Below are 12,921 nucleotides of genomic sequence, written 5' to 3'. Positions count from 1 at the left end.
TAAATATCTTGACCTGATCAAATAATCAATAATGTCGACATGAGTTACATACTAAATCCAATTTTAAAGTCTATATGGAGAAATTTTAATCAATTAATCTGAATTTAACAGAACAAACAAACTGATAAGAAATTAAAACAAGTATAAATATGTTTTCATTTCTTATACTTATCTTCTTGGTTTCACTTCAATACATGCAAACCATGAAAATACTTTAATTAAGAGGAATAGGACTATATATGTAAAGGGTCTAAAAAAACACAAAAAGAGAGACAACAACTCCAAGAAATTAATGTCAACCTCGTGGACATGGATCATTTCTTCAGGATTAGTCGGAGTCATATCACTGATGCTCCGATCGGTATCAAACATCTCCGTCACCGGAGCTCGCTTCTTTCTCCCTACTTTAAACCCTCTTTTCATCATCAACGGCATCATCTTCATTCTCGCAGCCTCCGCTACACTCTTTGGCAACGGTTCTGACTCTCCGGCCACAAACCATCACCATGATGATGATACCTATCGTTATGAACAAGATGATCATCATAACCATGACCGTGACCGTTCTTCTAATAACTCATCCAGTTCTTCGTTTGGTCAATACAATAATAAGGTTCAAGAGAAAGAAACGTTTCCGGTGAGATCAGAGAGTGGAGAATCTTATGGGGTTTCTTCTTCGGAGGTTCGTTTTCCTCCAACGGCGCCGGAGAAACTCGTCGGTATCAGACGTCCACCTACTGCTCCTGTAAAGACTTTTCCACAAGGTATATATCTAGCTATTACGTGCCGTCTCAAATATGAAGTAAACATTTATTAAAAAAATCTAAATCTTTATTTTTTATATTTTTAGTCATTTACTATTTTCAGTTTAATATCATGGTAAATGACTAAAAAAAATAGAAGATTTTAATAAGTTTGTACTTCATGTTTTTTTAACGAAGAATATGAGACTTAATTAGGGTAAATAAAGTTAAATTATTCATCTACGTATAAAATAATGAATAGATAATAACTACATCAACAGATAACACATCCGGTGACGAGAACGAGACAATGGAGGAGATGTGGGAGAGAGTCAAAGCTGAAAAGCAACCAAAGAAACCTAACACGTTGCAAGACACAACAATGCCAACGTCACCGTCACGGTCACAAGCCAGGACGCCTACTCCGTCTCTGTCGTCGCTATCGCCTGTTAGACCGCGTGTAGTTCCAACACTGCCGTCGCCATCTCGAGCGAGGAGGCCTACTCCGTCCCTATCGTCGCTTTCGCCTGTTAGACGGCGTGTAGTTCCAACATCGCCATCACCATCTCGAGCTAGGAGGGCTACTCCATCTTTGTCGTCGCTGTCATCATCATCTTCCCGAGCGAGAAGGCCTCCTTCGTCTCCGGCAAGGCCGGGAATGAAGTTGATGGAGAGGATTCCGTCGTGGGTGAAGTTGAAAAAAGAGTTATCAATGGGAAGAGACGAGCTAAACTCACGAGTAGAAGCTTTCATTACAAAATTCAAGGGTGAGATGAAATTGCAAAGGTCGGAGTCTATAAGACGTTTCAAGTCTTTCCGTGGTCGCGGCGACGACTAGTCTTCATTGTATCATATATCTGGTTGGTTAGATGTATGTTATGGTAATTAAGATATGTGTATGTCTTTAGATTTAATTTTGTAAATCTTGTGACCAAATCCACATATTACTACATTCAGTTTACTTGATCACATGAATTGTCCATAGTGAGTATGTATCTCAATCCATATAGTCAATAATTGGAAGTCATTCGCGCGTGGTCACATGGTATTGCGTCTAAGATTAATGGACCATTGTCACACACAAATATCTTTTACTTTTCTGAAAATGTGAATGACGTTTTTTTCTTTCTTATCAGTCTATTTATTGTTATAAGATTTTTCTATTTTATTTTGTTGTGAAAAAAAACCATTTTCTTTAGCTCTAGCTCCTATTTGGTTGTGGTTATTATAAATCCCATTTATAGTGATTTAAAGAATAAATTTACATGTTACAATCTTGTTTACAGATGAATACAAAAGTAATTTCAAATACAAAATTTTTTCAAAATCTTTGTGTTTCTAAACTCTTTTATGGTCATTCATCAGAGGGCTATTTCATACAGTCTTTCTCGTTTACGCATCCCTTATTTTATACACAAAATTTTGCTTCTATAATCTTTAATGGGAATTTGGCAAAAGTAACAAACAAAAAAACTATATTTTGCATTTTCCTTCATAGTCAAAATTACCATTTGTTTATAGACCCACCCTGATCCGGTAGTAAAACCGGTTCGACCACAATCAAATTAGAAACCGGTCCAAGATTTATTCAAATTAATTGTGATCTTCCCTTCACCAATTCCCCGATCAGAAAAAAAAAATTATCGTCCTCCGTTGAAATTTCTCAGGTCAGTTTTTTTTTTCCTCTTTTACTCTAAAGTCGTCTGATTTACGAAGCTTCTTCGCTATGGATTTTTTTGTTTCAGATATTGCCATGTTTTCAATCTCGAATCACTAACCAATGAATTGTAAATTTTCCCTAATTTACTTGAATTTAGGGTTTTGAATTGACCCCAATCACCTGACAAGACTCTTGAATCAATCTATTAATCCTCTAAATTGTTGCTTAAGTTTGGTACAGATTGATTCGTTTATACTTGGTGATGATCTCGTCATCAAATTGAAGCGAGCTCTGTACTCAGACTCTCCTTCGTGTAAGCAACATCTCCATTTTTGTCTCTGTCTAATCGTCGTTGACTCTGTTAGCGAGTGAGAATTTAGGAAAGCTAGTGAAAAAGTGCTTAGCTTTATGAGTCTTCTTCTTTGCTCGATGGTCATCTGCTAAATTTTGTAACTTGGGTATGTTAAGATATTGGAAGCTTAGTGGAGAGGTTAGCTTCTTAAAAGGGTTTAGAGATGATTCGATTTTTGGGTTTCCATTTTCTTCTTTGTTTGAGCTGTTTTGATCAAATCTCAAACTCATATCACTGTGTTTGAGGAATTAGAGTTCTAACTTTGAGTCTGTTGGATCAAGAAATCTGAGATTTTGATTGCTTCTAACGAGATTTAGGAAGCTTTAGTGAAGAACTATTAGCCTCTTGATGGATGATGGTTCTAGTTGATTCGATGTTTTCTTCAATTGCTAAAAGTAGAGTTTTAACTTTGGTTTGTGTGGTCATTGATACAGAAAGGAACCTCTTGTGCCTGTCCCATTCTAATCTCCGTAGACTGACTTGCTCTAAAGATAAAAGAAGATGGCAGAGGTCAAGTTATGGAACGACAAGCGGGAAAGAGAGATGTACGAGAATTTTGCAGAGCTTTTTGCGATCATCAAAGCTACAGAGAAGCTGGAGAAAGCTTATATCAGAGACCTAATCAATCCTTCAGAGTACGAATCCGAATGCCAGAAACTCATTGTCCACTTCAAAACACTATCCGCTACACTCAAAGACACGGTGCCAAACATTGAAAGATTTGCAGACACGTACAAAATGGACTGTCCAGCTGCTATATACCGCCTCGTGACATCAGGTCTTCCCGCCACAGTGGAACACCGAGCTACCGTAGCAGCAACTACTTCGAACTCGGCATCCATCGTTGCTGAATGTGTGCAGAACTTCATCACGTCGATGGATTCATTGAAACTAAACATGGTGGCTGTCGATCAGGTTTATCCTCTCTTGTCTGATCTGTCGGCTTCTCTCAACAAACTGAGTATTCTACCGCCGGATTTCGAAGGGAAGACGAAGATGAAAGAATGGCTTTCGAGGTTGTCTAAGATGGGAGCAGCTGATGAGCTTACGGAACAGCAGTCAAGGCAACTTCACTTTGATCTTGAGTCATCTTACAACTCTTTCATGGCAGCTTTGCCTAAAGCTGGTAACTGAATCCAGTGTAGTAGGTTTGCTCTCTTGTTTTTGTGTCCATGGTCTTTCTTTTATACTAGTTTAGTAGTAATTCCAAAGAGAGTTTTACACGAGGAGTTGAGTGTGCTTGTGTACCATATTTTGGTTATATGAAAAGTACAAATTACATGTACTATCGTTCGTGCTTGAGCCCAATCTTTGTTCGGCGTTATTATTCTTCAAAACGCAACACTTCACATATTTATTTTAGACTCTGTTTTTATTATATATAAAAAAAAAAATCACGGCGATGTCATCATCAAAGTATATGCAATATTTTGAATCATCAATCAAATCTTTTTAGTTAAGAAGCATATTATTTGAATTGATATTAATTGGGAAGTAATTGTATTATCTAATAAATAGACGATTCTCTCTAGATGTGCTGCTTCGTACGTGACATAACAGGTGCCTTGATTAATGCTCTTCTTCTTGCCATTCTGTTGCATTCTTTATTTCCACAGAAACATTCCTCTTATTAAAAATTTTGCAAATCTAAAATGAACCAAAGAAGAATCCATATATGGTGCTAGCTAGTAGAGCTGTCACCCAATTCCCATAAATATTATAGATTTGTTACCTCAAATTGAATATTTTACTATATTTAAAAAATATTAATGATTTTTTTTTGAAAAAAAATTTAAGCTGAAAAACCAAAATAGTCTCTATGTCTCAAGAAGATCGACGTTTTTAGAAGTTTTTACACATTTTAATAAAATAATAATTGCTGGTTTTAAATACATTATTTTCTTTCACTAAAAATATATTATTTAATTTTAGACTAATAACAATTCATAAATTTAAATATTTTAATGATTATTTCAAAATATTAACTTTAATTAATTCAAAATTGTAAAAAATCAATTGTGAATGATTATTTCTTGAAGTTTACAAAATATTAACTTTAATTAATTCAAAATTATAGAAAATCAATTGTGAATGATTATTTCTTTTGTAAACTCTTTTCCAGCTGTTTGGACAAATAAACATTGTAAATTTTTTAAATTTATTTGAACAAAAAATACCCCAAAACATCCATTTATAAGGGACAGAGGGAGTAACAATTAAAATTTTCTTTTATATATTTCATTGGCTACCTAAATTATCACCAATGAATAATGCTCATGGACTTTGACATAAACTGGATCAAAACTAAACACGATAATAATACTCTAATTTTCTGTGCTACATCACTTTGATTATCCCAAAGTCCATCTATCTTTTATGATAATCCCAAACTTTTTAATTTCCAAAATTAAAATTTTGATTATTGGAAAATCTTAACCGCAAAGCATGGCATATTCGTAAATTCGAATACTTTTCAAAAAAAAACTTTAAAATAAATACTTTATATTCACACGTGGAGAATCAAGTGATCGCCGTCAGCCTTCTTTTTAACGGAATCCAATGAGAAGAGAGCAGTAATAGCACACAAGTCAACCTTTAAAAAAGTTTACAAAATATTAATTTTAATTAATTCAAAGTTGTAAAAAATCAATTGTGAATGATTATTTCTTGAAGTTTACAAAATATTAACTTTAATTAATTCAAAATTGTAGAAAATCAATTATGAATGATTATTTCTTTTGTAAATTCTTTCCCAGCTATTTGAACAAACAAACATTGCAAATTTTTTAAACAAATAATATCCCAAAACATCCATTTATAAGGGAAAGAAGAAGTAACAATTAAAATTTCTTTTATATATTTCATTGCCTACCTAAATTATCTACCAATAAATAATACTCATGGACTTGGACATAAACCGGATCAAAACTAAACACGGTAATAATACTCTAATTTTCTGTGCTGTATCACTTTGACTATCCCAAAGTCCCTCTATCTTTTATATGACAATCCCAAACTTTTTTATTTCCAAAAAATAAAATTTCGATTAATGAAAAATATTAACCGCAAAGTAAGGCATATTCGTAAATTCCCAAAACTTTTCAAAAAAAAAAAAAAACTTTAAAATAAATGCTTTATATTCCCACGTGGAGAATGTCAGCCTCCTTTTAACGGAATCCAATGAGAGCAGTAAGTACAAGTCAACCTTCCTCACTAAATTACAAAATCGCACCGTTGAAAACACGTGTCGCACGATCACCTAAAAGACACACCGATTAAACCCGTGTTCCTCACCTCACGTGATTCGTAACTCCAGCGTGATAAAAAAACCGACACTGCCCTTTTCTATAAGCCAGCCGAAAAAGACCGACCGACCACGATCACCACTTACTCAGTTAACCAATCATATAACTCCACGTGTCATACTTTGATTTTTATTTAATTCACCGGCAAACGCGGAAAAAAAAATGGAAGGTTTTTTTATAAGTAAGCTGATCCATTTGAGCTTTTTATTCTTTCTTTTTTTTTCCAATTCTTCCTTAATTTAATTTTTTTCCTCTCTCTAATCAAATCTTTAGTTTCAGATTCTGAAAACGATTTACATAATCTTTTTAGTTTCTTACTTCTGTTACGAAGAAAAATAAAATCTTTCTTGGATATTTTGGTATGTTTCCATTTTTTTAAAATAAAAAAAAAAATCTCTCTTCCTCTGTGATTTTGGATTTGATTTGATATGTTTTATCAAATTTACAGATTCGAGTGCTTTGTCATGTGGATCACGAGGACCTAGACACACTAAAACGAGTATCTAAAACTATACGAAAAGCTGTAAGTCTTTTTTTTTTTTTTTTGGATCACTCAAGTATTTCTAAATAAGCTAAGAAAGAGAGTTAATGGGGGTGGTTTTGTATTTTTGAATATTTTAGGTAATAGAAGCGAAGAAGTCGCATTTTGATTATAGCACACCAAAAAAGAGACTTCCATTTAGAGACGCGGTATTAATCATGGAGGAAGATTCAAATTCGAATTGGGATTCGAGTAGTCAAAGTGATGAAATGGAGCCACCTAATGCACCAATTAGAAGGAGGACTATTAATCGAGAATCTGATTTGTCCAAGATCTCTATGGTATTGTTTAAATGATGATTGAAGAAAGAAAGAAAGAAAGAAAGAAAGAAAGAGGCTCGATCTCAGCTAACTTTGTGTGCAGAAGACAGAACATGACGAAAGAACAAGAAGAAGACATAGAAGAGTTTGCTTTTGCTTCAATTCTTATTCGTTGAAGCTTTTCTAATTATTATGTTTACTGATCATCATGTGAATATAACAAATTATTTGCAGACTTTGGAAGGTTTATTAAATATATTATTTGTGAATAAAATTATGTTTTCATATATATTTTTTTTTTTGGCTTGTGATCAGAGTATCCTAAGTACTGATTTTTGTCCTTGTTTCAGTTAAAGAATTATTAAGATTCTTTTCATTCTGCTATTTCTTGACTTTCTCCTATTTCTGAAAATTATTTATATGCAAATGAACACCATTAAATGAATCTAAAATATTTGCTTATGTAACAATTTATGGTCCAGAAGTTCCCTCTGGTCAAAATTGGATTTTTAATTTCCAAAGAAAATAAGTAAAAGTTGGAATTTTTGTAACTGATAAAAATACCTTCTAACCAATTTATTTATGTTGTTCAATATTTAATTACCTGCCAAACACCTAATTAAGCAACCTACAAACATACATGTTACTTAAAAGTTTTAAGTTAAAACATAATAACATATACTATAGTAATATAGTTTAAAATTATTTATGTTAGTTCTGCTATTTCTTGACTTTCTCCTCCTATATTCGTTTCTTTTTAATCTGTAACATGTAAGCGAACACATTGTGAATGTGGATGAATCTTAAAGATTTGCTTATTTATGTATATAAATCAATTGCGTGTCAGATTAAATTATTTTGCAGACTTTATGCCGTATTATGCATATTCACTCCGATCCACAGCTCAAAATGGATTGTTTTTTTATTTATTTAATAAGTTGCTCTTCACATGTAGGTTGTACAAAGAAAAGAGAGGCGAATACTATAAAAATAGCAAAAAATGTAGCTTCACATTCACTTCACGAAAGTTCTCTCTTTTATATATTACAAACCTCACCGACAGCTATTTTTGTTATCTGGAAAGTTGTAAATAATCGAACCCATGATCCTTCTTTCTCTATAAACTTCCCAAAAATGTCGTATTCGAAATTGTTGTAAGTGTGGTAGAAAGTGTAGAACCATCCATTCTTTTTTCATGTTAGAAAAATGGTTACTAAAGTGGCTTTAGTCCGAACTACGTGGATCCAGCCTAAACCATACAATAATGCAAATCCAATGTGTTGATCATTTCGTGTAGAGTTCAAACCAACTAAATGACACATGGTCGGTCGAAAATGGTTCTAACGTCTCATGTGGATTTTTAGTTTATACACTTTCGTGGCATCTTTATCATGCACATCCGAATTCAATTGTCTTTTAATTTTCTTTGTTAAATCCAAATTCTAATGTTGGTCACTGATCATCTGCATTTGTCTGATTCGCAAAACTGTTGGATACCAAAAAAGAACAGGAAAAAAAAAAGAATTGCTATGATCAATTATATTTCAACTTGTTCGTCTTTTACTAATATCATTGATTAAAAAAACAGATTAAATTCTCAGTTTCAGTTTTACAAAGAGGAATTCCTTACCAATTGGCTTATTTGAGTTAATCTTGTATGTTGTTGTCAAAAAAAAAAAAAAAATTCCTCAAAAATATCATATTTTAAAATTTTCCAAAATACTACACTTTAAGTTTTTTTTTTTCAAAGATAACACACTTTTTCCAAAAATATCATAATTACAAATAATTGATTTTTAAAGATATAGAATTTATTTTTCTAGGTTTGGGTTAAGAATTTTTGGTTTAGGATAGTTTTTAGGGGGTAAGATTTTAGTTTTTAGGATGTAGGGTTTGGTTTTGGATATTAAAACTTTAGTTTAATTTAATGGTATTTTTGGAAAGAAAACCCATTTTAATGGTATTTTTAGAAAATAAACCTAAAAGTGACAATTTTGGAAAAAACTTATTTGAGTGATATTTACAAAAATTGCGTTTTATAAAGGGCTTCTACATTTCAACTTTATATAGTTCTACATGTTATTGTATATTCACCTTTTTAATAATAATTTAAGTTGTATTTACTTTTACTCCAATTTTTTTTTTTGAAACTGGTATAATTTTGAGAAATTCCTCAAAATACCACACTTAAAGTTTTTTTTTACAAAAATACCACATTTTAGGTTTTTTTTCAAAAAATACTACAAAACTTTTTTCCCAAAAATACCATAAACACAAAAAAATTGATTTTTAAGGATGTAGAAATATTTCTGTAGGTTTGGATCGACAATTATAGTTTTAGAGTATAATTTTTAGGGGATAGAGTTTAGTATTTAGAATTTAGAGATTAGTTTATTTTAAAACTTTAGTTTAATTTTCGGAAAAATACTTTTTAGTGGTATTTTTGGAAAATAAATTAAAATGTGGTATATTTTTTAAAAAAACTTATTTTAGTGGTATTTATGAGAATTACCTATTAATTTTTATTCTAACATTTAAATATGTCTTTATGATAATTTAATTAATATATAAAACTTAGACGTAATTGGTTTCGAACCACTATTTCAATTGTCAATTCAATTGAGTAGCGGATGCTGGATGGAACAACTCATAAACGAATGGTTGAAATATATGATTAGAAGGTAAACAAAACAACTAGAAACTGTCTAAAAGCATAAAATTTACTACCGTTAGTTTATTCTAAAATTAGAAATATTTTTGAAAATTTCCACAAAAAAAACTTTCAATTTTGTTTTTTAGAAAGAACTGAAAGTCAATGCTGTATTTTGAATCGGACCCTAAAAAGTACAAGGTCAAATTTAGGTCTAAGTGGGTCATTAGTCTCCAACTAACAATGTTTTGGTGACCCAACAAGTTCTCGCAATCCTCCGATTTGCTAGGCCTAATTATTCATTAAATTATAGCTCATGATAACTAATGACCTACCAACTTCCATCATCTTCCACTAACCTACAGAGTAAGATTATGATTTAACCTAGTGTCACTACTTCCTTGAAATACAAAAATATAGTATCATTGAAACGTGGAACATGCACTAAGTTAACAAAGTACCAACCAAATAGTTTTCTTTTTTTTTTTTTTGAACAGGTGACTAACTTTGGATTGAAGGTTACTCAATTAGATTTTATAATCGTCATTTAAAGTTTTTAATGGTCAAGGGAAGATGAGTTCAACGGAAAACGCCTTTTTTGGCATTGACCAGCAAAAAAAGTGCTACTAATAAATTAACTACCCGGCCATCACATTCACATGAATAAATCAATATTACGAATATTCAATGTCTAGTTACAAAATACTCCTTCTGTTTCATAATATAGGATGTTTAAAGAATAATTTTTGTTTCATAATATAGGATGTTTCCGATTTTCTATGCAGCTTTAAGATAAATTTTATATTTCATATTATATAGTCTTGTGCTTAATTGGTTGAACTTTTTTAAAGTAATTATTTCTTAATATGCGTGTTTTAACTAAAACATCCTATATTTTGAAATGGAAGGAGTATTTGTCTAGTTTTAACGAGTAACATTCAGTGACAACAAATTATAAAACTTTGTTCTTTTCATAAAAACAAATTATAGACCTTCAATAATTATCTAGTTAGAGTGATTTGAGGACCTTGTTGATAGTTATGGGATCCTCTTTATAATAAAACGGAAGTACACAACATTGTTTTGTAGACTATATAATTTTAATAAGTTGGTTACAAATAGATTATAAATTAATTGGTTACAAGTTAAATAGTGGGTGCAACCGAAATTTATCTTTGGAAGATTTTTATTGCTAGAGCATGTTGTTTCCAAAGATCTTAAAGATAATATTTCAGATTTATACTGTGAACCATAAAAAAAAGGAATAAAATCTTGGCAATTTATCACACTTAATCGTGATTTCCAAGACCTTATTCTGCAATTGAAAATAAAATCTCAATGAAAATCTTCCAAACTTTCAATAAAAATCATGCAAATCTCCTTTCACCAGAATACATTGCTCATATTCATACCGAAACACACAAAAAATAAAAATGACAATGGAAGGAATTTCAATCCATTCTCTAGCACGGGTCCTATGATATTTTATTCAAAAAAATATTAAAAATAATCATATAAATTATATTAAAAAAATCATATAAAAGGAATTTCAACCCGTGCTCTAGCACTGATCCTAATCTAGTTCCACATTAAATGGGTAGAGTGGGTCATGTGTGTTTCGACGGTTACCTTTTCGGTTCTAATAAATGATCAGCCTTTTGGAATGATCATTCCTCAAAGAGGCATCAGACAAGGCGATCCGCTGTCTCCCTTCTTGTTTGTGCTTTGCACGAAAGGCTTAACACACTTACTCAACCAGGGACAACGAAATGGTCTACTTCAAGGCATAAAATTCATAGAGGAAGGTCTGGAGGTTCATCACCTTTTGTTTGCAGATGACAGCCTCTTCATGTGTAAAGCTTCAGTCACTCAATGTTCCTTTTTAATAGACACTCTGAATAGATATGGAGCTGCTTCAGGTCAAGCCATAAACCTCAGTAAGTCTTCCATCACTTTCGGGTCCAAGGTTAATCAGGATATCAAAGCAGTATTCAGAACAAGATGGGTATTCTCAATGAAGGAGGAGCTGGTACCTATTTGGGAATGCCATAATGTTTTTCTGGCTCAAAAGTCGATTTATTGGGTTACATTAAAGATAGGGTGAAAGATAAGTGTTCTGGTTGGTATTCTAGATTGCTGTCACAAGGTGGGAAGGAAGTTCTCTTGAAGTCAATCGCGCTAGCGATGCCAGTCTTTGTAATGTCATGTTTTAAGCTCCCTAAGACGACATGTGAGCTGTAATGGCGGATTTCTGGTGGAGTACTACTGAGCATTCAAATAATATCCACTGGTTAAGTTGGGAGAAACTTTGTCTACCGAAAGATCAAGGAGGTTTAGGTTTCAGGGACATTCAAACATTCCACCAAACTTTGTTAGCCAAGCAAGCATGGAAATTTCTGCAATATCCTAATTGTCTGTTTGCTCGAATGATGAAGAGTAGGTATTTCTCTCAGTCACATTTCCTAGAAGCTCCCTTAGGACCGAGACCTTCCTACGCTTGGAGAAGCATTCTGTTTGGAAGAGACTTACTAGTTCAAGGGTTAAAAAAGAATGTAGGAAATGGAAAATCTTTCAAGGTCTGGTTAGATGAGTGGATTGAAGATGAAGAGGGATGGAAAGCACCTTGGAGGAGAAATGACTTTTTCAATCTTGACTTGAGAGTTTCTGAGCTGATTGACGTGGAGAGACGTAGCTGGAATTCCCAGAAAATCCAGGAACTTTGTTTCCCTGATGATATTCTCAGAATAATGAAGATCAAACCAGCAACGGAAGAGGAAGATTTCTATTCGTGGAAGCATAACAAAAATGGTGATTTTTCGGTTAAGTCAGCATATTGGTTGGGTTATCAATCCTCCAATTCTCTTGTCAAAACTGAAGCAAATCAACAACCATCTACGAATGATCTTAAAGCCAAAGTTTGGGAGCTTCATACTGACCCCAAGTTAAAGGTTTTTCTCTGGAAAGTGTTATGTGGAGCTCTACCTGTTGCATCAAAGTTGAATGGAAGAGGTATGAATGTGGATCCTAGGTGTCAGTTTTGTGGAGGCGAGCCTGAATCGGTTAATCACGTATTATTCTCTTGTTCTTTGGCGAGACAAATTTGGGCTTTAACCGGAATTCCTTCACCAGAAGATGGGTTCCACAATGGATCGGTTTTTTCTAATATACATTACCTCCTAATGAATATTAGAAACCCTTTGTGGCCAGATGAACTAAGAAAGTCATTCTCGTGGACGCTTTGGAGAATTTGGAAGAACAGAAATATGTTCGCCTTTGAAGGAAAAAACTTCTTGCCTTTGGAATCTGCTCAAAAGATAAGAGATGACTGGGGGGACTGGGTGGAGGCACAAGAGGTAGACGAGGAAGGAGAGATGGAGCAAGAGAGAACAGAAGCAACAGATAGGGGTCGA

At 32.9% G+C, this 12,921-nt stretch overlaps 3 protein-coding genes across 5 annotated transcripts; all 3 read left to right on the top strand.

The window, feature by feature from the left end:
• LOC104716216 (serine/arginine repetitive matrix protein 1-like) lies at nt 137–1,770 on the top strand. The gene is made up of 2 exons (XM_010433606.1): nt 137–764; nt 1,025–1,770. Exons 1-2 carry the CDS (start codon nt 293–295, stop codon nt 1,579–1,581), a joined length of 1,029 nt encoding a protein of 342 aa, XP_010431908.1. The 5' UTR covers nt 137–292; the 3' UTR covers nt 1,582–1,770.
• LOC104716193 (vacuolar protein sorting-associated protein 28 homolog 2) lies at nt 2,322–4,108 on the top strand. Of its 3 annotated transcripts, none has more exons than XM_010433590.2 (3): nt 2,322–2,410; nt 2,644–2,716; nt 3,190–4,108. In XM_010433590.2, the coding sequence occupies exon 3, from the start codon at nt 3,257–3,259 to the stop codon at nt 3,887–3,889; it is 633 nt and encodes a 210-aa protein (XP_010431892.1). In that variant the 5' UTR covers nt 2,322–2,410; nt 2,644–2,716; nt 3,190–3,256; the 3' UTR covers nt 3,890–4,108. The 3 variants fall into 3 exon arrangements, with proteins under 3 accessions (XP_010431892.1, XP_010431899.1, XP_010431885.1); XM_010433583.2 differs by having other exon boundaries at nt 2,343–2,410; nt 2,634–2,716; XM_010433597.2 differs by lacking the exon at nt 2,644–2,716 and having other exon boundaries at nt 2,336–2,410.
• Nucleotides 5,656–7,150, top strand: LOC104747811 (F-box protein At4g05010-like). The gene is made up of 4 exons (XM_010469511.1): nt 5,656–5,692; nt 6,247–6,419; nt 6,509–6,583; nt 6,682–7,150. The coding sequence occupies exons 1-4, from the start codon at nt 5,656–5,658 to the stop codon at nt 6,895–6,897; spliced, it is 501 nt and encodes a 166-aa protein (XP_010467813.1). The 3' UTR covers nt 6,898–7,150.

Source organism: Camelina sativa, chromosome 2, assembly GCF_000633955.1.
Source record: "Camelina sativa cultivar DH55 chromosome 2, Cs, whole genome shotgun sequence".
NCBI classification, from domain to species: domain Eukaryota; kingdom Viridiplantae; phylum Streptophyta; class Magnoliopsida; order Brassicales; family Brassicaceae; genus Camelina; species Camelina sativa.
The sequence above is the reverse complement of the archived record's forward strand: the minus strand, read 5'-3'. Positions and strand labels throughout refer to the sequence as shown.

Excerpts from the sequence above, each read along its gene's own strand:
- LOC104747811 (XM_010469511.1), top strand. The coding sequence starts at position 5,656 with ATGGACTTGGACATAAACCGGATCAAAACTAAACACG. Across the intron at positions 6,420-6,508 it reads AATCTTTCTTGGATATTTTG|ATTCGAGTGCTTTGTCATGT; the intron begins GTATGTTTCCAT and ends TCAAATTTACAG. Across the intron at positions 6,584-6,681 it reads CTAAAACTATACGAAAAGCT|GTAATAGAAGCGAAGAAGTC; the intron begins GTAAGTCTTTTT and ends TGAATATTTTAG.
- LOC104716216 (XM_010433606.1), top strand. The coding sequence starts at position 293 with ATGTCAACCTCGTGGACATGGATCATTTCTTCAGGATTAGTCGGAGTC. Across the intron at positions 765-1,024 it reads TGTAAAGACTTTTCCACAAG|ATAACACATCCGGTGACGAG; the intron begins GTATATATCTAG and ends CTACATCAACAG.
- LOC104716193 (XM_010433590.2), top strand. The coding sequence starts at position 3,257 with ATGGCAGAGGTCAAGTTATGGAACGACAAGCGGGAAAGAGAGATGTAC.